This window comes from Arachis hypogaea, chromosome 2 (assembly GCF_003086295.3).
Source record: "Arachis hypogaea cultivar Tifrunner chromosome 2, arahy.Tifrunner.gnm2.J5K5, whole genome shotgun sequence".
Classification (NCBI taxonomy): domain Eukaryota; kingdom Viridiplantae; phylum Streptophyta; class Magnoliopsida; order Fabales; family Fabaceae; genus Arachis; species Arachis hypogaea.
The window spans coordinates 30,024,617-30,046,995 of NC_092037.1; the positions used below are offsets into that span (position 1 = coordinate 30,024,617).

The window sequence follows — 22,379 nt, forward strand, 5'->3', positions numbered from 1 at the left end:
TGTCTGATTCTATTCTCTTATGAATTTTCATTCTTCATCTCATGCATTGAGGATGAATCGTGACATTCATCCTTGTTCTACTGGGGTTCCGTGCGAGTCTTGACCCCGATAGCGTTGAGCTAAAGCTAGAGATTGCATTGCGGATTCCAAGAGCGTACCTGGGCAACTTTGGATATGTGACATAAAATCCTATTGACTGTGGATTACTGAGGTCTCTATGGCGTTAAGGCTAGAGTTAGAAAAGCAGCATTTCCTAATCCGGAAGATCTGACCTTGTCTGTGACATTTTGAGTAGGATTGCGAAGGAGAGTGGATTGCTTAGAGCTTCATATTTGGCTACAGTAAGAAGCCATGAGTTAACTTGATGAGAGGACATGAGTTACTCGGATTTGGTGGACTGCTGTGGGTTAGAAGATATTAACTTGATGAGAGGACATGATTTAGTCAATTACCGCTACCATTGAATGAATCATTCGTTATTGAAGTAGACAGTAAGAAAAGTTAATCCGGAAAGAATACGTATCTCCGAAACCTTAACTGAATATCTATCACTATTTTCACACCAACCTGGTATTTCGTTCTTTACTATTTTATTTATGCTTTCAACCAAGCAATCATCTTTTCTAATCGCCTGACTAAGACCTACAAGATAGCCATTGCTTGCTCAATCAGACAATCTTCGTAGGATTCAACCCTCACTCACCTGAGGTATTACTTGGACAACCCGATGCACTTGCCGGTTCATCTATGCGAAACTTGCGGAGTTCAATTTCACACACCATTTAGAAAGAATGATTTTGAGTCTTTCAAAAGAGATTTTGAAATTTGGCATGGTTTTGAACTTGTTTGGATGTTTTGGAAAGACGTTGCGAAAAGTGGCTCTGTTTTGAAAAGAAAAATTGACTTGAGAAAAGTGATTCTTGGCAAGATGTGAACTGAATACATTTGTTATTTGAAAGTAAATGGGCCAAGAATGATTATTGAAATAAGAGTTTGAACCTGATTGATTGTGGATATTACTGAGATTGTTGATAAGTCACTTGCGCCTGGCAAGGACGGTGGTTAATCTCGCTTGTCGAGGTTGCGACGCCCACATAAGGACAGTGGTTAATCCTGCTTACGTGTAGATGTGAGGTCAAAGGCAGAGTATTCCACTCACATCCTTTCGAAATCACAAGAGTGTGTCGGGTACTATATCCCTGGACCGTGTGCCGGGCACGACATCCCTGGGGGTTTCTATTTATATTCGTGACCGAAAGGCAACATCTCCTTGGGGATGTGTCAGGTTGGCAGTTGAACTGACATGTGATATCACAGCCAGTAGGACAGACATTCATCATATGCATCTATGTGACATTGTTTAGGTGTACATATTGTATTTGGTTTGCCTATGTGAATAATTCTGTTTAACTGCTAATTGCTATACTTGATGTAACTACTTTGATTGTGTTTGAACCTTTTTACTTGTGTTTTTGTCTGAAATTGTTTGGTTTGTAGTGATTTGTTGATGATTGAGTTGTTTGGGCCAGGGTCCGTGTTGGATTTTGGATGGGCCCGAGGCCGTGATTGGTATTATTGAGGTCTAGTTCTGTACAAAAAATCAAACTGGTTCAGTATAGACTTAATGAACCTATGCTTGGAACAAGATGGTCATTTATACAGCTTAGGTAACTTCTTTTATGTTTATGGTCAAGTAAAGTATGAAAAATCAAACTCTTACAGCATAGACTTAATTGAACCTATGCTTGGGACAGGTTGGTTATTCATACTATTTAGGAAAACTTTTACGATTTTACAAAAAAGAAAAAAGGTTTTTGATTTTGAGGAATTAATCAAGTCTCTTTAAAAAGGATTTTTGGATTTTGAATGTGAACCCTTGGTTTTTGAAAAGACACATAAGACGAATAATGACCACTGTACATTAGAAATAGTTTATTTTACGTATCTTATTATAACAATTCTGTAAACCTATAGTGAGAAACGGTGAGGACGATGTTCTCACTCCCTTACAGGTTTTTCCTTTTCAAGATATGGATGACGAAATTTTAAAAAAGTTATTTCATTTTCTGTTTATTCGATTTTTTGTATTATCTTAGTTATTATTTTTTTTTTCCCTTTATCTTTACCAATTTTGTAAGAGAGATAGAAAATTGTAATATGTATGTTTGTAAGTTATTGTTATGTATATATATAATTTTAAAATATTATATGTGATCTATATATATATATATATATATATGTGTGTGTGTTTTAAACAAAAAAATATTTTTAAAAAGTTACGTAATTTTTAAGTTTTAAACATACTCCTATTTTAATATTAAAATTAAATATATTTAAAATTATCGTAATACTTAAGCTATTAGAGCGACACAGTAAAAAACGTGACATTCTAATAACGAGAGTTATACATTTTCAACTTCTCTCTCGTTTCCCTTTTCTCCGAGTCACGTACAAAAAAAAAAGGGAAGCAGAAGATAGTTCTTGAGATGTTATACGAAGAAAAAAAACAAGTTGGAGGTGGCCGCATGTGGTGAGACTGTAGAAATTATAAAGTGACTCATATATAATTTATAATAAAATATTATTATTACCTTAAAATATTGTTATTTATTTTTTTGCATATTCCAAAATCAGTTCGCCAAACTAAATATAACCGGTTACTCGAATTTTATGAATCCTAATGTATGAAATTTGAAAAATCTAGGTTGTTACAAAAAAGTATATAATACCCTCAAATTAACAGGATATAAAAAAAGTCACCAAAACAAATTCTCAAATTTAATGTGATATTAGAAGAAAAAAATATAATTCATTTCTTCTTTTTAATATGACCTGTCATCAAATTAAAAGCATTATTATATTATCCTTCCAGATAATCAATAATATTCTGTATGTTATAAAAAGTTATATATATATATATATATATATATATATATATATATATATATATATATATATATATATATATCAACCAAAAATAATGTTTTTATAGTACTGTGTATTTTGTTAATTAATTAAGATCTATAAGCAATTACATTTCAAGTCAATATAAATGGATACAAAAATAATTAAAATAAAATTACAAAGTTGACACTAAAGAATTGAAAGAATACATACTGTTAAAAATGACTACCTTATTTTGAGATCAATATAAAAAAGAATAATATAATGAAGACTATTTCTAATTAAATACAAATTCCATAAAGAAACTATATGACAAAGTTAATTGCAATTTGCAAGAAATAAATTAAGAGTCAAACCCAGCTAGGATCAACTTTTGGTGCCATGTTTCCAAACAATACCTTTAAATCATTCTGCAGAGGTGTTAGGTTCAAATCCAAACACATAACCCTGAAGCTATTAGATCTCTTTAGAACTGGTGGGATTTTTCCCAGGACGACGTCGTTTATAGAAGGAATTAGAAACGTTTCTTGATTGGCATGTAGTCTATGCTTTCTCATGTGCCCTCCAAGTGCTTGCCCTTGAGAGAATCTTTGACCACAAATTGAACACTCATGCATTTTATTGGGTTTGTTAATAAAAACGTTATTATTGTTCCCTACTCCTAAGCTGAGAGTAGTTGTGGCTTCTTCTTTGTTATTCTTCTCCATCTTTTGTTTCTTGTGGCTAGCTTTGTGACCACCAAGGGCTTGAAATGAAGAGAATTTGCGGTTGCATGTGCTACACTCAAATTCCGTTGGGCGAAAATGTTTCTGACGATGATAATGGTGGACTTTGCTTTGATCTTTAGGGTTTTGATGAGAAAGTAGCATTAGACATTGTGCCAAGTCAATGCTATTACTATCCATTATTACTTGATGATCTCGTTGTCTTTTCATATCTCTCTGTATTCTATGTATATTATTACTCTGTATCTGAAGTATTGGCCTAGAATTAAAGATTAATACAAGCTAATAAGTATATTGGTATAATTAGTGTAGGGTGAAAAAAGAATCTGAGATGATGAGATTTGAGATTGAGATGTATGTGAATATGAGGAACACTGGCTAGGGGATGGAGATAGGTATATATAGGCCGCTAGGGGAAAAAGTCAAAGATTTTGACTAATTTAAATTCAACGAATTCTTGGAGGCATTTTTTGCTTTTTATTGAATGTTGACTATTAGTATGATTCAAATATATGAAAATTAAATTTGAAGGCATAGAGTCTTTAGTTAAGTTAATGGTTGTTGGAGTGCCTATTTGACCAATATACATTAATACATATATCCATAATTAATTAACTTGTGAGTCAATTTACTACAATTAAATAAATGAACGTGTATTACGTATCTATGTAGGTCCCTTGTTTGCATAATAGATTATTTGCATGTGTTAATTTTGGTGACAGTTTTGTTGGCATAATAAACATGAAAAATATATTTTGAACACTTGGATATATTGGATCTTTTAATTTATTTTAATATTAGAAACTTGTTTTTTTTTAATTTATTTACTTGGTGTTGAATAAATGCAAATTTGGCATTAAAAAATGTTTCATGTATATATTAAAAATAAACTATCAAATTAAAGTAATCACTACGTGTTTTTATTTATTTATGTATATTATTTTACGCATTGCTTCTACGAAATAATAAAACTTTTGATGGAGATAAATAATCAAACATTTTATGGCGTAGAAGAATCAAGTTTAACAATAACATATTCAAACTTTTCATGAACAAAGAAAATTGGTCACTATTATATTTGTATACTTTTATGCATATTTTAAAAATAAATTTAAATTTAATTTGATTATATTATTTATAAAATTTTATTGCATATATAAATATATGATCGTTTGCAATTTAATATACATTTTTATATAAATAATTAATCGGTAATTAGTAATTGATTTTCTCATCATATATAATTTGGGATTGAACATTCCATGTAATAAAAAGTATTTGTTGGCCTCGTGAAAGTTGAGCTTACTATTTTATTTGTAATAACAAAATAAGCGTGTTTGTTCTTTGTTGAAGCAACATGTTTTCGCGTTTATTGGCGTGCTAAATAGTAATAGTAATATACAGTGAATGATCGAATCGTTTGAGGCGAGCTAGCTGCTTCCATATACAATCGAAGAAGCTATCTACTTGCATTTGTCATGGTTTGAAACTTGAATAAGAAATTCTCATGTACTATGCCGCAAATGTAACTAGGATTTGTTCTCTTTCATACTATATATAAATATGCTTATATACACCATCTTTATATTTCTTTTTCTTACTTTATTTATTTTTGTCTTTTTCCTTTTAGTAAAGTTAAAATACGTCTTATTATTATCCACCAAAATCAGCCACAAGTATAAAATATATGTTAAAATATAAATACATATTAAAAATAAATTAAACTACACATATATTTATACATAAATACATTAGTAGCTGATCTTAGCAGATAATTTTAATATAAAAATAACATTTTTTATTATTATCGTTGGCAGAGACAAGGATTTTAAGATATAGAAACGGATAAGGATGTGCAAGATTTTAAATCCAATCAAAATCAGATCATTTAAAAAAAAACCAATATTAAGTAAATAAATGTGCAAACTAAATTATATCAATTTTATATTTTAATTTTTTTAATCCAAACTATTTAACCGATCTCAAATCAGTATTTAAATCCAGATCCAAATTCATATAAAAAAAAATCAGAAAAGCTCTGCATACAAGCGCTAACGACTTGTATGCTTTACAAGTTACTTAACACCTTAAAACCTAAAACGCGCTCCAATGGTTACGTCGTATACATGCACTATATATAACTACCAAATTTAAAAGATTTGTTTCCTTCTTCGTTTTCCTTATTTGCCGATTTGCTCGTTCTTCTTCTCGTGAAGCTTTTCCTGGTTTCTTCGATCGTTCTTTTCCCCTCCTTTCTCACTCGTTTCTTCTTCGTCATTTACGTTAGTTCCTCTCTCTGTAACTCCAGCTTCGTTTTCTATTTGATTTTTTGTTTTCTGAAATCAAAGTTTGAAATCGTTTTGAAGATAATGGATGATTCAACCTCAGATTGTCAGCTGAATCCAAGCGAAGTGGATTATGAATTTGAATCTAACGAAGTTCCTGAGGTTTGATTTACATAGGATTACTATGAATTTTGTTGCAGTAATTTGTATAGCATTGTGTAGGTGAATAATTCGTGAACATTGACTGTCAAACTAACGCATGAAGATAAATCTGTGGATCGAATGTAATGTATTAGTTTTGATTAATTTTCTGGAATTTATAGTAGACGATCAGGTGTAGATCAGAGCTTTTTTGGGTGTATTTTTGAGGAAAGTGTGGGTGTATTTACAGTTTACTGGTTTTTCTGTTATTTTAACTGAGTTGTTGTGGTTCGGGTGTATTATATCAGACACGATTGGGTGTATTTCTAGTTTTTGACATGGTGTATTCTGCATCCTGTGTATTTACAGTTTATGGCTTTTATTGTCATTTTAGTTGAGTTGTTGCGGTTCGGGTGTATTATATCAGACATGATTGGGTGTATTTTTAGTTTTTGACATGGTGTATTCTGCAGCCTCTCTCTGTTGTTAATGACCAGTTTGTTCCCAAGGTTGGAATGACCTTTACCACCCTTGAAGATGTTGGAAAAGTTTACAGGAACTACGCCAAGGTTGCAGGGTTTTCTACAAGAGTTCGGAGCACAAATAGGAAGGGAAACGAGATTAAGAACCAATTGATTACATGTAGCAGAGAGGGAAAATAGAAATCTAAAATATCTCAAACAGCACAGGGAACTAAGCATGTATTAGAGAATAACGAGGAGGCTGGTATTAGACTAAGCAAAACTTACCAATCATTTGTTGCGGCTGTCGGGGGTCATCACGAGTTAAATTTTATTGAAAAGGATGTGAGGAATTACATTACGAGAGAAGTGTGAGAAGCGTGGGTGTGCTTAAAGACTCATTTGATAGGAATTGAAATGATTTTCTGCTGAATTTTGGTCTTGTGGACAACAAGTGGCTTTCAGGTAATTTTTGTTTAAAATCTGCAGCAGAGGTGTAAATTTAATTTTTTTTTGGTGTATTTATAGTCTGTGTTTGGGTGTATTCTGCAGATCTCTATGAAGACCGTCATATATGGGTTCCAATCTATCTGGATCACCACTTCTGGACAGGGATGAGAAGCACACAAAGGAGCAAGAGCATGCATTCTTTTAGGTGTAAAAGCAGTGTTCTTTTGGGTGTATTTCTGAATTTTTTTGTATTTCACATTTTACATATATATACATATATATACTTCAGAATCTTGTTTTTGTGTTATAAAATACTATTTTTTTTACAACGGTTTAAGGGTTTTAGGTATTAGGGTTTAGGGTTTTAGGGTTTACGGTTTAGGTTTCAGGGTTTACGAGTTAGGGGTTAGGGTTTAGGTTTTAAGTGTTTAGGGTTCAGGATTTTAGGGATAAAGCATCAAGGGAATAGATTTTTGGGTGTATATTCAACTTTCTTTAGGTGTAAAAAAATAAAAAATGGCAGGTTATGGGTGTATATTTGGTTTGATGTTTTCCTTCATATTATAGTACCTGTAATTCATACATTTTGAATACAGCAGAGAGAGTTTAATTATTGAAAGAAATTTTACAATAAACTGGATTATAATTGAAAAATTTTTACAGCATGTGTTCAATTTGTTACAAGACTATATAACATTTACATTAATCAGTGTCAATATCCTTAGAATCTATCTGACAGTTTGGTGATGCACCCTTAGCGGCGGGATGTGCATCAGGCCACCAAATCCCAAATCCCTAACAATTGTTTTCTTCTCCTCACTCATGTTTCTGAATTTCTCACTTAACAAATGTGTTGCATGATGGTGTTTTTGTGGAAAACAAATTTTCCAACACACAAATCCAACCGGCAAGTGTACCGAGTCGCATCAAGTAATAATAACTCACAAGAGTGAGGTCGATCCCACAGGGATTAATGGATCAAGCAACTTTAGTGGGTGATTAGTTTAGTCAAGCTAGCATTGAAGTGAAATTGAGTGAAATTGTAGCCAACAGAAAGTAAATTGACAAGAAGTGTAAATGACAGAATGTAAATAGGCAGGAGCTTAAAGAACAAGCAATGTAAATTGCAGAAACTTAAATGACAAGAAATTTAAATTGCAGGAAATTTAAAGGGGATTGGGTGCAGGAAATTTAAAGGAAAGCGATAAGCAGCACTTAGAATAATTGCAGAATAATTAAATTGCATGAAAAGTAAAAGGGATTGGGTGCTGGGAATTAAAACTTCAATAAGAAAATGTAAAATGAAATCAAGCAAAGAAGTAAAAGATGAAGTAAGTGCACCAGATTCAAACAGAGATGAAAAATTGCTTGAAGAACGAGACAGAAAGAAACTTAGCTCAATTGTAAAATCTAAAAGAGGATTTGAGGATCCAAGAAGAGCAATGAACTCAGGAAGCAAATCTGGATCTCAATTCTCCTTTGCTCAGTCAGAAAATATATTGCAGAAGAAACTGAGGTTTAAAAATAGCAGAGAAGATTAAAACCCAATCCTTAGATCAATTGAGAGGAAGAGTGGAAGATGATTCTCAGAAGTTGAATCAATGGAGCTCTTCAACCTCAATTCAAGATCCAAAACAGAAAAGCTAAAGTTGCAGAAGAAGAAGATTTAAAACAGCAAATGAATTTTGAATTATGCAGAAAGATTAACAAGAGATCTCAAGGTGGAATTGAAACAGAAGTTCTTCAATTCTCTACCCAGGATCCAAAATGAAAATGAAAACTAAGAGAGCTGTCTAATCCTAATAATCCCTAGTGTGCTAGCCTCTCCCCTGAAATGAGAGTGATGCCTTTATATAGGCTTTTCAAAGTGAAAAATGAAAATGAAATTAAAACAAATTACAAAAATGAAAATCCTAATTTAATTGATCCATGTGCCTTTGAGTCATGTTGAGTGGGCTTTGCTTGCTTTGGATTTGAGGAGAAATGGGTTTGGTTGGCCTTGATTCAATTTGGTGAGGAATTGAATTAAATTGAATTTTGGTTGATTTTTGGCCCTTGACACTTCCAGGAGGCTGCCCTGCCCTTGTGGAGGGCAGGGCAGGATTTGGTGCGTGCGTCCTTGGTGCTAGCGTGGTGTGGGCTTGGAGTGTGAAGATGCTGCCCTGCCCTTGCGGAGGGCAGGGCAGAAAAATCTGGTGCACCAATTTGGTGCTTGTGCGTGCTGCTGGTGCTGCCGAAGCCTTCTTTGGTGCGCCAATCTGGTGCGTGTGTGTGCATCACAAAATGCTGCCCTGCCCTCGCGGAGGACAGGGCAGTGTTTCCAAAAGATGAAGTTCCAAGTTCGAAACTTGGTGGATGCACACGCTACTCCTTTTCCTTGGTTTATTTTTGCTTATTTTTAGCCCTTAAAGATGCCTTTTGTTCCTGCCTCAATTGGACGCTAAATATGGATTTCTATATATCGTTGTAAAGCTCTGAATGTCAGCTTTCCAACGCAACTGGAAGCACATCAATCGGACGTCTGTAGCTCAAGTTATAGCCCTTTGAAGTAGGCATGGTCATGCTGTGAGCGCCCAGATTTTAACTTAGCCAAAATTTGCTTCATCCTCACTTTGCTTCATTATGATTCTGCCCTGCCCTTGGCAAGGGCAGGGCAGTGTGCGTGCTGGCTGCTTCCTTCCTTGATTTGGTCATGGGCCACGCTTTTAAAAGCGTGGCCTAAGGCTCCAAAGTGTACCTCAACTTCAAAGTGTACCCCAAAGCTCTTTTTTTCTCCTTTTTTTGTGCTTCTTTGCTTCTTTTTCTTCCTTTTTTCCTACAAGATTTATAAAATTAAAAGATCAAGAAAATATATCATTTAAGCACAAAAGCATTCAATATTTAAGCACAAATCATCAATTTCTTGTATGAAAAAGCATAGAAAATGGGTATATGATGACTTGTCATCACAACACCAAACTTAAACCTTGCTTGTCCCCAAGCAAGAAAAGAATCATGCATTAGAAATTGACAATCCAAGGTAAGAAGAGTAGCAAGTTAATGTTCATGGCAAGATAGTTTTCTATGCATGCTACAATTACAAAAGAGATGTAAATGATTGATGCTTCTATCTAACTTATTTTATGAAATCTTTTTCTTATAATTCTTCCTTGAAACAAGCTTTTGATTTTTTTTTTTAGCTTCTCCTTTTGGGTGCTTTGCCCCATGAGTAAATAACAAAGCTACGACTTCTAAATGCTTTGTTTTCAAGTATTACCACTTGATACATAAGCACCACAAGCATTTGAATTAGAGGACTTCATTAAGCTCATTTTTTTTTTCTTTGACTCTCTAATCATTGATGCTCAGAACCTTGAGCTTTGAGGGAGTGCTTTTGCACTTGAGCCTAGCCTTGACTTCTAAGTGTTTTGTTTTCAAGCATTTGGCTTGATACATAAACACCACAAGCACTTAGCAAATAAATTGCCATTGGTACTCAGAGCCTTCAGCTTTCTCATTCCTTCCCTTTTTCTTTTCTTGCTTTAATTGTATTTGCTTCTTCAAGGTTTTCATGATTTCAAAAGATTTCACAAAATGTACTAGACGAAAAACTTCAATTAAATAAAATCCAATGCAATTGAGCAACAATTAATCATACTAGCTTTCCAATACTTGTATGCACATGCTTAAAATCTTCTTTAATGCCTTGTTTGTTTATGATCATGATACTTTATTGCTTTTGAATTCACAAAGCTTAAGTTGGTAGTTATAATGCCACAGCAACATATTATAAATCAAAATTCAAGCTACACTTATTCATACCACACATGTATACAGAGAATATAAAGACAATCATGCAATTTAAAGTGCTGGAAACAAAGGAGAGGAAAAGGAACTTTACAACCTTGTAGTTCATCTTCATTATTATTGTCCTTTTTCTCCAATTCTTCCCTTTCCCTTGCCAACTTAGAGTGCTTGCTCATCCTCAAGCAACAATTAGAACAATGGCTATGGGGCTAAGATGGATCATGAATGTCTTACACAATGAAATGTTAGTAGCACATGTGTTTTAAGAAAGCAAAAATGAAAAATAACAATCAAGGCACAAGAGAAAGCGACATTTGATTGCAAGCATAAGAAGGTGTGCACAATACTTTGCATAAAGAATAAGTGGCACACCAAACTTAGTGTGACACTTTCACTTGGAATTGATGCAAGTATCTAATAGATATTGGAACCAAATTTTGTTGCATAGCAACACCAAACTTAGAATGCAATCATATATCAATTTTATTTAAAACAAAACTAAATGAAACTGTTGTATGTTAAAGACAATCACCAAGCCAATAATCTGTCATGAATAAAGCTCTCTTGGTAATGTATTAACAAACACAGTAAATAAGCAAACTAAAATGAAAGCATTAAAAACAAAGAATTAACTAAAGTAAACAGAATAACAAAATATCAAACCAAAAGAAAATTAACACTGCAAAGACATTATAGTTATGCAGACAAGTGGTGTTGCTTGAATGAATTGCATAGAAAATAAGTGGCACACCAAACTTAAAATCTTGGTGTGTCACTTTCATTTTTGATTTGATGCAATCATCCAAAAAGATTGAAAACAATTTGTTGCAAGGCAACACCAAACTTAGAATGTAACCATATGCCAATTTATTGAATTTAAACAAAGCATAGAAAGAAATGTACCTACAGTTGGGTTACCTCCCAACAAGTGCTCTTTTAGTGTCATTAGCTTGACATGTTGCTCTTCACTTTCTTCCTCTTCTTCCAGTTTGTTAAGAGGAATGACCTCAAATGGGGAGAAGATTCAGCTACTGTCCCTTGCCTTGGCCTTTCCTCAGCAAGCTTCCTTTTGCAAATGGCTTGATTGATCTTGCTTGCTGGATTAGGGACAGAATTGGTGCTCTTGTTAGTTGCCTTCACTTCTTTGAATTCAAGACTTGTTTGCTGTGTGATTATTGGAGTTTTGTATTCATCCAGGGCCTTTTGAATTGGTGGCTCCATGAGCTTTTCCTCTATGTACTTCTCTGCTTCACTTGAGTTTGGAATGACTTCCTCACTTTCTTGCTCCTCCACTTCCTCCCTTGCACCCAACATTTGACTTAATAGTCCTTTTATGGAGGAGGTTTGTTGTTCTTCCCAAGATTTCTTCATCTCCTCTTCATATTTTTCGATCACAGATTCAAGGAAAGTTTGTGAGGGTTGTGAATGTTCATGTTCCCTTTTCATCTCAAGTGCAGTTTCATTTTCAACTACCTCATTCTTCATTGAAAGTTCACTTGATGCAGTAGCCTCCTTATCTTGCCCTTCCTCTTTATCCTTCAGAAATTTGTCTTCATCCTCACTGTTGGATGGTTCTAAGTCCCTCCTTGTTTGCTCTGAGAACTCATTCATCTTCTTGAATACAATTTCTGTCCAGGATTGGGGTTGTGTGTATCTTTCCACGAGTTTTCTATGTATTTCAATGGCTTGAAGGTAATCCCAATCTGTTAGTTCAAGAGATGAAGGTTGAGAGTAATCATAATCAAGTGATGAAGAACTTTCAAATGAGAAACTGGGACGTGAGGGTGGATGCTCTTCCATTCTTTGGTGATACTTCCATCCACCATGAGGATAATGATATGAATCATTTTGTGGTGGTGGTTGGTATCCCATATGATTTTCTTGCTCATCTTGTGTCTCTGAAGCAAATCTCCATGAATTGGAGTGCTCAGAATGTGTATTCTCTTGGTGATATTCCCAGCTACCATTAGAGATTGGTAATGGTGGGTAATATCCCATAAAATTTGTTTGATCATAAGATGAGTTGAACTCCATTTGAATTTTATAAAACACAACACCAAGGGAAATTGAAATTCATATCTCAAAGATGAATTTCTTAGTGAGGCAATAACTCAAACACCTTGGTTTCAACTTAGAACAGAGAACAAAAATAAAGAAAATGCTTGATCTAGACTTCTCACCCACTTAATCATTGTTGATCTAAATCAATCCCCGGCAACGGCGCCAAAAACTTGATGGTGTTTTTGTGGAAAACAAATTTTCCAACACACAAATCCAACCGGCAAGTGTACCGGGTCGCATCAAGTAATAATAACTCACAAGAGTGAGGTCGATCCCACAGGGATTGATGGATCAAGCAACTTTAGTGGGTGATTAGTTTAGTCAAGCTAGCATTGAAGTGAAATTGAGTGAAATCGTAGCCAACAGAAAGTAAATTGACAAGAAGTGTAAATGACAGAATGTAAATAGGCAGGACGCTTAAAGAACAAGCAATGTAAATTGCAGAAACTTAAATGACAAGAAATTTAAATTGCAGAAAATGTAAAGGGGATTGGGTGCAGGAAATTTAAAGGAAAGCAATAAGCAGCACTTAGAATAATTGCAGAATAATTAAATTGCATGAAAAGTAAAAGGGATTGGGTGCTGGGAATTAAAACTTCAATAAGAAAATGTAAAATGAAATCAAGCAAAGAAGTAAAAGATGAAGTAAGTGCACCAGATTCAAACAGAGATGAAAAATTGCTTGAAGAACGAGACAGAAAGAAACTTAGCTCAATTGTAAAATCTAAAAGAGGATTTGAGGATCCAAGAAGAGCAATGAACTTAGGAAGCAAATCTGGATCTCAATTCTCCTTTGCTCAGTCAGAAAATATATTGCAGAAGAAACTGAGGTTTAAAAATAGCAGAGAAGATTAAAACCCAATCCTTAGATCAATTGAGAGGAAGAGTGGAAGATGATTCTCAGAAGTTGAATCAATGGAGCTCTTCAACCTCAATTCAAGATCCAAAACAGAAAAGCTAAAGTTGCAGAAGAAGAAGATTTAAAACAGCAAATGAATTTTGAATTATGCAGAAAGATTAACAAGAGATCTCAAGGTGGAATTGAAACAGAAGTTCTTCAATTCTCTACCCAAGATCCAAAACGAAAATGAAAACTAAGAGAGCTGTCTAATCCTAATAATCCCTAGTGTGCTAGCCTCTCCCCTGAAATGAGAGTGATGCCTTTATATAGGCTTTTCAAAGTGAAAAATGAAAATGAAATTAAAACAAATTACAAAAATGAAAATCCTAATTTAATTGATCCATGTGCCTTTGAGTCATGTTGAGTGGGCTTTGCTTGCTTTGGATTTGAGGAGAAATGGGTTTGGTTGGCCTTGATTCAATTTGGTGAGGAATTGAATTAAATTGAATTTTGGTTGATTTTTGGCCCTTGACACTTCCAGGAGGCTGCTCTGCCCTTGTGGAGGGCAGGGCAGGATTTGGTGCGTGCGTCCTTGGTGCTAGCGTGGTGTGGGCTTGGAGTGTGAAGATGCTGCCCTGCCCTTGCGGAGGGCAGGGCAGAAAAATCTGGTGCACCAATTTGGTACTTGTGCGTGCTGCTGGTGCTGCCGAAGCCTTCTTTGGTGCGCCAATCTGGTGCGTGTGTGTGCATCACAAAATGCTGCCCTACCCTCGCGGAGGGCAGGGCAGTGTTTCCAAAAGATGAAGTTCCAAGTTCGAAACTTGGTGGATGCACACGCTACTCCTTTTCCTTGGTTTATTTTTGCTTATTTTTAGCCCTTAAAGATGCCTTTCGTTCCTGCCCCAATTGGACGCCAAATATGGATTTCTATATATCGTTGGAAAGCTCTGAATGTCAGCTTTCCAACGCAACTGGAAGCACATCAATCGGACGTCTGTAGCTCAAGTTATAGCCCTTTGAAGTAGGCATGGTCATGCTGTGAGCGCCCAGATTTTAACTTAGCCAAAATTTGCTTCATCCTCACTTTGCTTCATTATGATTCTGCCCTGCCCTTGGCAAGGGCAGGGCAGTGTGCGTGCTGGCTGCTTCCTTCCTTGATTTGGTCATGGGCCACGCTTTTAAAAGCGTGGCCTAAGGCTCCAAAGTGTACCCCAACTTCAAAGTGTACCCCAAAGCTCTTTTTTTCTCCTTTTTTTGTGCTTCTTTGCTTCTTTTTCTTCTTTTTTTCCTACAAGATTTATAAAATTAAAAGATCAAGAAAATATATCATTTAAGCACAAAAGCATTCAATATTTAAGCACAAATCATCAATTTCTTGTATGAAAAAGCATAGAAAATGGGTATATGATGACTTGTCATCATTGCACACTTAAGGTCTTTGGTTTGCTGTAAACAAAGCAAAATTATAGTCAAATATATTTCTATCATATAAAACTGATTTCATCTAAGACATATATTTGTTCTTACATTTTTTTCAGCTTGGTTTCTGCCTGCCATTTTTTCTTAAATGAAAAATACACCCATAGATATCAGTAAGATACACCCATAGATATGATTCAAATACACCCATAGATATGAGTCAGATACACCCATAGATATCAGTCAGATATCACTCAAACATGCATTAATATACAAGGTCAAGCAACATTATAAGGTCAAGCAATATACAACCATGGACAAGCAAATATTAGAACAGTTGCAACTGTTGACTATATTATAGTATATCAGTTCAGAAATATACACTCAACAAATTATGCTATATACACCCAGCAAAATACTCAATATACACCCACCAAATCACGTAATATACTCCCAAAAATCAGTTACCAGAAGAACTAGAACACCAAGAACAGTAACACCTAGAACAACTAAGAAGAACAGAATAACCTAGAAGCAAGAATAACAGTAAAACCTAGAACAAGTAGAACATTAAAAACTGTAAAATGAGACCTAGAACAAGAAGAACAGTAAAACCTAGAAGAACGTAGAAGAACAGTAAAACCTAGTTCTTCGTTTTCGAAATGTGGAAAATATACAATATGAGTAAAATAGTAACAGTAAGATATATCAGTAAGATATCAGTAAGATACACCCATATATATGAGTCAGATACACCTATTGATAACAGTAAGATACACCCATAGATATGATTCAGATACACCCATATATATCAGTCAGATACACCCATAGATATGATTCAGATACACCCATATATATCAGTCAGGTATCACTCAAACATGCATCAATATCAAGCAACATTACAAGGTCAAGCAATATACACCCATGGACAAGCAAATATAAGCAAGTGCTGACTATTACAGTATATCAATTCAGAAATATACACCCAACATTTTATGCCATATACACCCAAAAAATTACTCCATATACACCCACCAAACTACGAAATATACCCCCAAAAATCAGTTACCAGAAAAACTAGAACAACAAGAACAGTAACACCTACAAGAACGAAGAAGAACAGTGTAACATAGAAGCAAGAATAACAGTAAAACCTAGAACATTATAAACTGTAAAATGAGACGTAGAGCAAGAAGAATAGTAAAACGTACAACAACGTAGAAGAACAGTAAAACCTAGTTCGAAATCTGGAAAATATACAAGAATGGTAATGTAACGTACCTTGAGTATTATAGCTTTGTTTTCTCTGGAGATTCTTGATCGAGAGTTTTATGGTATGTTCATGGAGTTTTCGAATGTTAACGATGAGTTGTATATCTTGAGTTTCAAATGTTGCTCGAAAATGGAAGGGTTGCGTTTTCTCTGAATGGCTTTGAGAAGTGGAAGAAGTGGAAGAGTCTGCCATTAATAGGTGGTTTACGCGAAGAGAAGCATAACCGTTTGAGTGGGAGCGCGTGAATGTTACGCTCCATTCAATATAATTAGTGCGCGTGTGGAATGTTTGTGGGCTGGGGGCTTGTAACACTTGTAAGGCCTTATTGCTTGTATGTGTAGCAGGCCCGAAAAAAAAAATCTAAGTCTCGTTGACACACTCAACCTCTTGATCTTCTCCTTTCTCTTTTTTCTACCACGTTGTTTTTGCCGCCGACACTTATTGTCTTTGCAGTCAGCACTGGAGGCAGCCAACATCGCAGTCTTCGTAGCTGCCACACCACCACAAGCACATTGCTTCTATGGTTGTTCCTTCGTTGCTTCTACTCTTGCTGTTGCCGTGTGCGCCTCTTTGGATCATCTCCGCATCGTTCTGTTCTCCTGTTTGCTATTCTACACCGCCTTTTCTTATTGTGACCCAATTCTATTTTTCTCTGTTCTTTGAGGCTGTGTTTGTTTTTGGACAGAACAGGATATGACACTAAAACAGAGACAATAGAACGAAAACATTAAAAAAAAAATTTGTGCATTGTATTTGGATACGATAGACAAAACACTAATGTAATGTCCTGTATTATGTTTGGATAGACATAGACAAAACTAAGATATTATGCGAAATGACTAAAATAATCATGTAATTCCAAATTTTTTACATCAAGTACAAATTAATTTAATAAAAAATAAGAGTATATATGAGTATAGAAAATTACAAGAAGAATTGGTCTATGAACCAATAAGATAAAAATGGTATTAAAGTAACAAAATTAAGAATAAATAGAGTAACATAAAGTAAAAAAGTGAATTAAGTATCCATTAATATACAGCATGCTATAGAGAAGAGAATGAACGATAAAAAAGAATAAATTAATTATCCAGTCAAGTAAGAAATTCTATAAAAAAAGAGAGTATCTGAAAAAAATAACGCAGAGAAAGAAGAACTACAATGTAGAGAAGAAGCTAAAATTAGGAAAAATAAGAAGAGATAATAGTAGAATAATAAAAAATATCTATGGATAAAAAAGAAAAAAATTTTGATAAAAAAGTCCGTGTTCACTTTTTTAAATTTTGTATTTATCATTGTCTTTCGAAAAAGAATGAACACAAAAATATAAAATAGTGTTTATGTCTTTGCCTCCAAATACGTTTTAATCATTCGTTGTTCATGTTGTCTCTGAAACAAACGTTAGCTGAAAGCTTGCTTCACATTGCAAACTATAGTACTATGATATTTATCGTCGTTTAAACTTCCAATCCAAACTTGTATGTAAGCTTTCAAATTTTGTTCTTGAAAATCAAACTGCAATGTGTGAATTTCAGTTTATATTAGAGCAGGTGTCATTTACTTGTATAATCATGATTTTGTAGTGCAGTGACTGTGAATGACATGTTGTATTCGTTGTGAGTATTATATTTTCTTTTTCTTTTCGTATAGATTGTTATTATGTTCATTTAAAAGCTAGTGTATTGTACTATTGCTTGTTAGACTTTTTGTTTGTTTGTTTGGTTGATACAGTTAAAGTTTAAATTTGGGACGGGGACAGAGAAAAACTAGCATAGATATATGATTTTTGATACAAAAATATGATTTTAAAAGTAATGGATTTAAAATTGGACTTTTGATACAAAAATATGATTTTAAAATCTAAAACAATATTTTTAGAAAAATTGAATTTAAAACCCGACTTTTGATATTGGTGTTGAATTTACAAACCACAATTTACCGACAAGTATATCGGGTCATACTAAGTAACAACTCATGGTAAGTGAGTGTCGATTCCACAAGAATTAACGGACTAAGCAAGTAATGATCGACTAGTTGTGCTAGTTAGACAAGTTGAAATGAGGGTTTTGATTGTCAAATAGCATAAAAAGCAATGAATTAAGAAAGCAAACAATAAATAGTTGAGAAAACGGTATGAGAATGGAGTTAAAGTTTTGGAGATGTTTAAATGTCCAGATTAATATTCAATGTCAACTATCTTGATTGTGCAATGATTATGTTTATGGAAAATCTCAGGTGATTAAATTCCTATTCCTAGGCAATCCAATCTCCTCTAATGCACCCAACCATCAATCTCTTGATCACTAAATTGTATTAGAATGTGAAGTTCAAATTTCGATTTATATACCACACAACCCTAAGAATCCAAAAGCATAATGCAGTTATGTGTCACGTGTAACACCCTAATATTCAAATCCTTATGCTCGAGTCATAAGTCAATGATATTATGGTGGTATGACTCTCAAGTGGATTTTTAATACTTAATTATAAGTATATTTGAAGGGAATATTAATTGAGAAGCCTGAAAAGAGTAAAAAAAATTGCGAAGACGTATCACTCACGTTTCGACAACAAAAAGATAGACCTTGAAGTCGAAAGCGACATACGGATAAAGACATAAAGGATGCAAATAGCCACTAGTCACGACCCGCGAAGTTTAGGCCGGCTAGGGTATAGTATGAAAGTAGTTGACAACAGTATCTCCTAATCTCTCCCAAAAGAAACATAAGAGCCTCTATAGGCAAATTCAAAAGAGTTCAATACATAATATAATCTTTCAAAATAAAGGTGGAGGGATTCTAAGCAAAATATGAAGTAGAGAATATAAGGATCTTCGCCGTCTCTCAGACGAACCACAGCTCACTGCTGAGCACTTGGACCTGTATCTGAAAAATAAGAGATATATACAGAATGAGAACCCCCGACCCATGGGTTCCCAGCACGGTAAAAGTGCCAAATAAATACAATGCACTGAAATAAAAACTCACTAAGCATCCTAAACTTATTTCCACGAAGCATTCACCTTATGTTCTCGCTAATCCACAAATAGGCAACTGTCATAAGGAAAAGCTAAATCTAACTCATATTTCTCATGCTTCCTAACTTTCTAACTCTCCCACGAATCAGAATCAGAATGATAAACAAAATCATCATTAGTTGTTCTGTCTCAGCAATTCTATATCAATACATCATATCCTCATCTGGAGCAAGTGAATTCACTTCATTGCGTCTACCCAGGCAGCTCAAATTATCTCATTCAATAATCATCATCATTAATCAATCACATCATCAATTCATCTCATCAAGAACAGTTGATGAGCGGATATTTTATACGCTTTTTGGGGGTAATTACATGTAGATTTTAGTATGTTTTAGTTAGTTTTTAGTATAATTTTATTAGTTTTTAGGAAAAATTCATATTTCCGGACTTTACTATGAGTTTGTGTGTTTTTCTGTAATTTCAGGTATTTTCTGGCTGAAATTGAGGGAGCTGAGCAAAAATCTGATTTAGGCTGAAAAAGGACTGCTGATGCTGTTGGATTCTGACCTCCCTGCACTCGGAATGGATTTTTTGGAGCTACAAGAGTCCAATTGGCGCGCTCTCAATTGGGTTGGAACGTATATATCCAGGGCTTTCCAGAAATATATAACAGTCCATACTTTGCGCAAAAATAGACGACGTAAACTGGCGTTCAATACCAGTTCCATGTTGCAGTTTGGCGTTCAGTGCCAGAAACAGGTTGCAAGTTGGAGTTCAACGCCAGAAACAGGTTACAACCTGGCGTTCAACTCCAGAAACAGCCCAGGCACGTGAGAAGCTTAAGTCTCAGCCCTAGCACACACCAAGTGGGCCCCAGAAGTGGATTTTTGCACTATCCATCCTAGTTTACTCATTTTCTGTAAACCTAGGTTACTAGTTTAGTATTTAAACAACTTTTAGAGATTTATTTTGTATCTCATGACATTTTTAGATCTGAATTTTATACTCTTTGACGGCATGAGTCTCTAAACTCCATTGTTGGGGGTGAGGAGCTCTGCAGCGTCTCGATGAATTAATGCAATTATTTCTGTTTTTCATTCAAATATGCTTGTTCCTATCTAAGATGTTCATTCGCGCTTCACTATGAAGAAGGTGATGATCTGTGACACTCATCACCTTTCTCAATCCATGAACGTGTGCCTGACAACCACATCCGTTCTACATTAGATTGAATAAGTATCTCTTAGATTCCTTAATCAGAATCTTCGTGGTATAAGCTAGAATATTTTGGCGGCCACTCTTGAGGATCTGGAAAGCCTAAACCTTGTCTGTGGTATTCCGAGTAGGATTCAAGGATTGAATGGCTATGATGAGCTTCAAACTCATGATTGTTGGGCGTGATGACAAATGCAAAAGAATCAATGGATTCTATTCCAACATGATCGAGAACCAACAGATGATTAGCCGTGCTGTGACAGAGCATTTGGACCATTTTCACTGAGAGGATGCGAAGTAGCCATTGACAACGGTGATGCCCTACATACAGCTTGCCATGGAAGGAGCCTTGCGTGTGTGAAGAGGAGGACAAGAGAAAAGCTGAAATTCAGAGGACAAAGCATCTCCAAAACTCCAACATATTCTCCATTGCTGCATAATAAGTATTTATTTCATGCTCTTTTATCTTTTACAATCGAGGCTAAAGAATCCTATTGGTATCCTGACTAAGATTAATAAGATAACGATAGCTTGCTTCAAGCCAACGATCTCCGTGGGATTCGACCCTTACTCACGTAAGGTATTACTTGGGCGACCCAGTGCACTTGCTGGTTAGTGGTATGAGTTGTGAAAAGTTTGATTTACAATTTCGTGCACCAACAGTCCTCAGCGTCCACCGACACCAGCATGAGGGACCTCTCAGTTGTACAAACACAAGCAATACAGACAAGTAATGCATAATTAAGGTACTAGTAGAACAAGTAGCACAAAATCAGGTAATATAGCATATATGATATAACAATTCAAAACAAATAGGCAATCCCAAACAATTCAAACATATGCAAATGATGAATACCTGCCCTCTGGCTGATGATATCATCTGTCGGTTATATAGCCAACCCGACAAGTCTTGGTAGCTAACCATTGGACTGCCCCTCTATCGTGCATCCCCAACTCGATTTATTCTCGATCATAAGCATGATCATAATCATAATCATACAACACCCACGCTGGTGTTTATCCACGGGGGCGAGCTCATCCGGAACTTTCACTGTAACATTCCACATTTTTTTTACTACCCTACCCTCAAAATTTATCAAAATACATAAACTACCCTTTACCCCTTTTTTAAACCCTAACCCTCTATTAACACACACACCCCCTACTGAGAATAAAAGAAAGAAAAAGAGCGAGGGAAAATAGAGAGGCTGAGGATCAGGAAGAAGAAGAAAGGAGAGGAAGGGATGGCACCGGCGGGGCTGGCAGCCGCCGTCGCTGTTGTTGTCGCGGATCAAGAAGAGAGAGGGAGAAGGAGATCAAAACATGGAATGGGGGAAGGAGAAAGGAAGAAGCGCGAAAGAGGAGGTGATGTCCCGCGGTCCTCGCCGTCGCCCCTGGAGACCGTCCCTGTTGCAGCCGAAGCTTCCACTGCCATCGTCGAGGACTCCATCGCCACCACAAGAAGCCACTGCATGTGAAAGAGAAATACAAGACACACATAACAGAAGAAGGGGACGACATCTCATCGCTGTCGAGCCTTGTCGTTGCCGCTTGACAGGGAGTTTTGTCGTCGCCGTCACGGTTGCGGGTATGGGGGTTCGAAGAGAGAAAGAGGAGCTCGCAGAGGAGAGAGAAACGCAATGGTGAGAGAGAGGAAAATCTCACGAGGTGGGGGAGCTCGTACGCCTCTGCCATTGTTGCAAGCTGTGCCACCGCGCCTTTGGTCACTGGGAATCGCGCTGACATCACCGGAAATTCTGCAAGTTTGCCCTAGCTCAGCTTTGCTTCTGCCGGTTCTGTACTTGCCGGTAGGGTCATCGGATCTGTTGATGTAACAT

General features: G+C 35.5%; 1 protein-coding gene across 1 annotated transcript; it reads right to left on the bottom strand.

Annotated features, from left to right (window-relative positions):
* Positions 1-3,068: 3,068 nt before the first annotated feature.
* On the bottom strand, positions 3,069-4,008 carry LOC112742136 (zinc finger protein ZAT11). Its single transcript, XM_025791383.2, has one exon. It carries the CDS (start codon positions 3,837-3,839, stop codon positions 3,255-3,257), a length of 585 nt encoding a protein of 194 aa, XP_025647168.1. The 5' UTR covers positions 3,840-4,008; the 3' UTR covers positions 3,069-3,254.
* Positions 4,009-22,379: the final 18,371 nt, after the last annotated feature.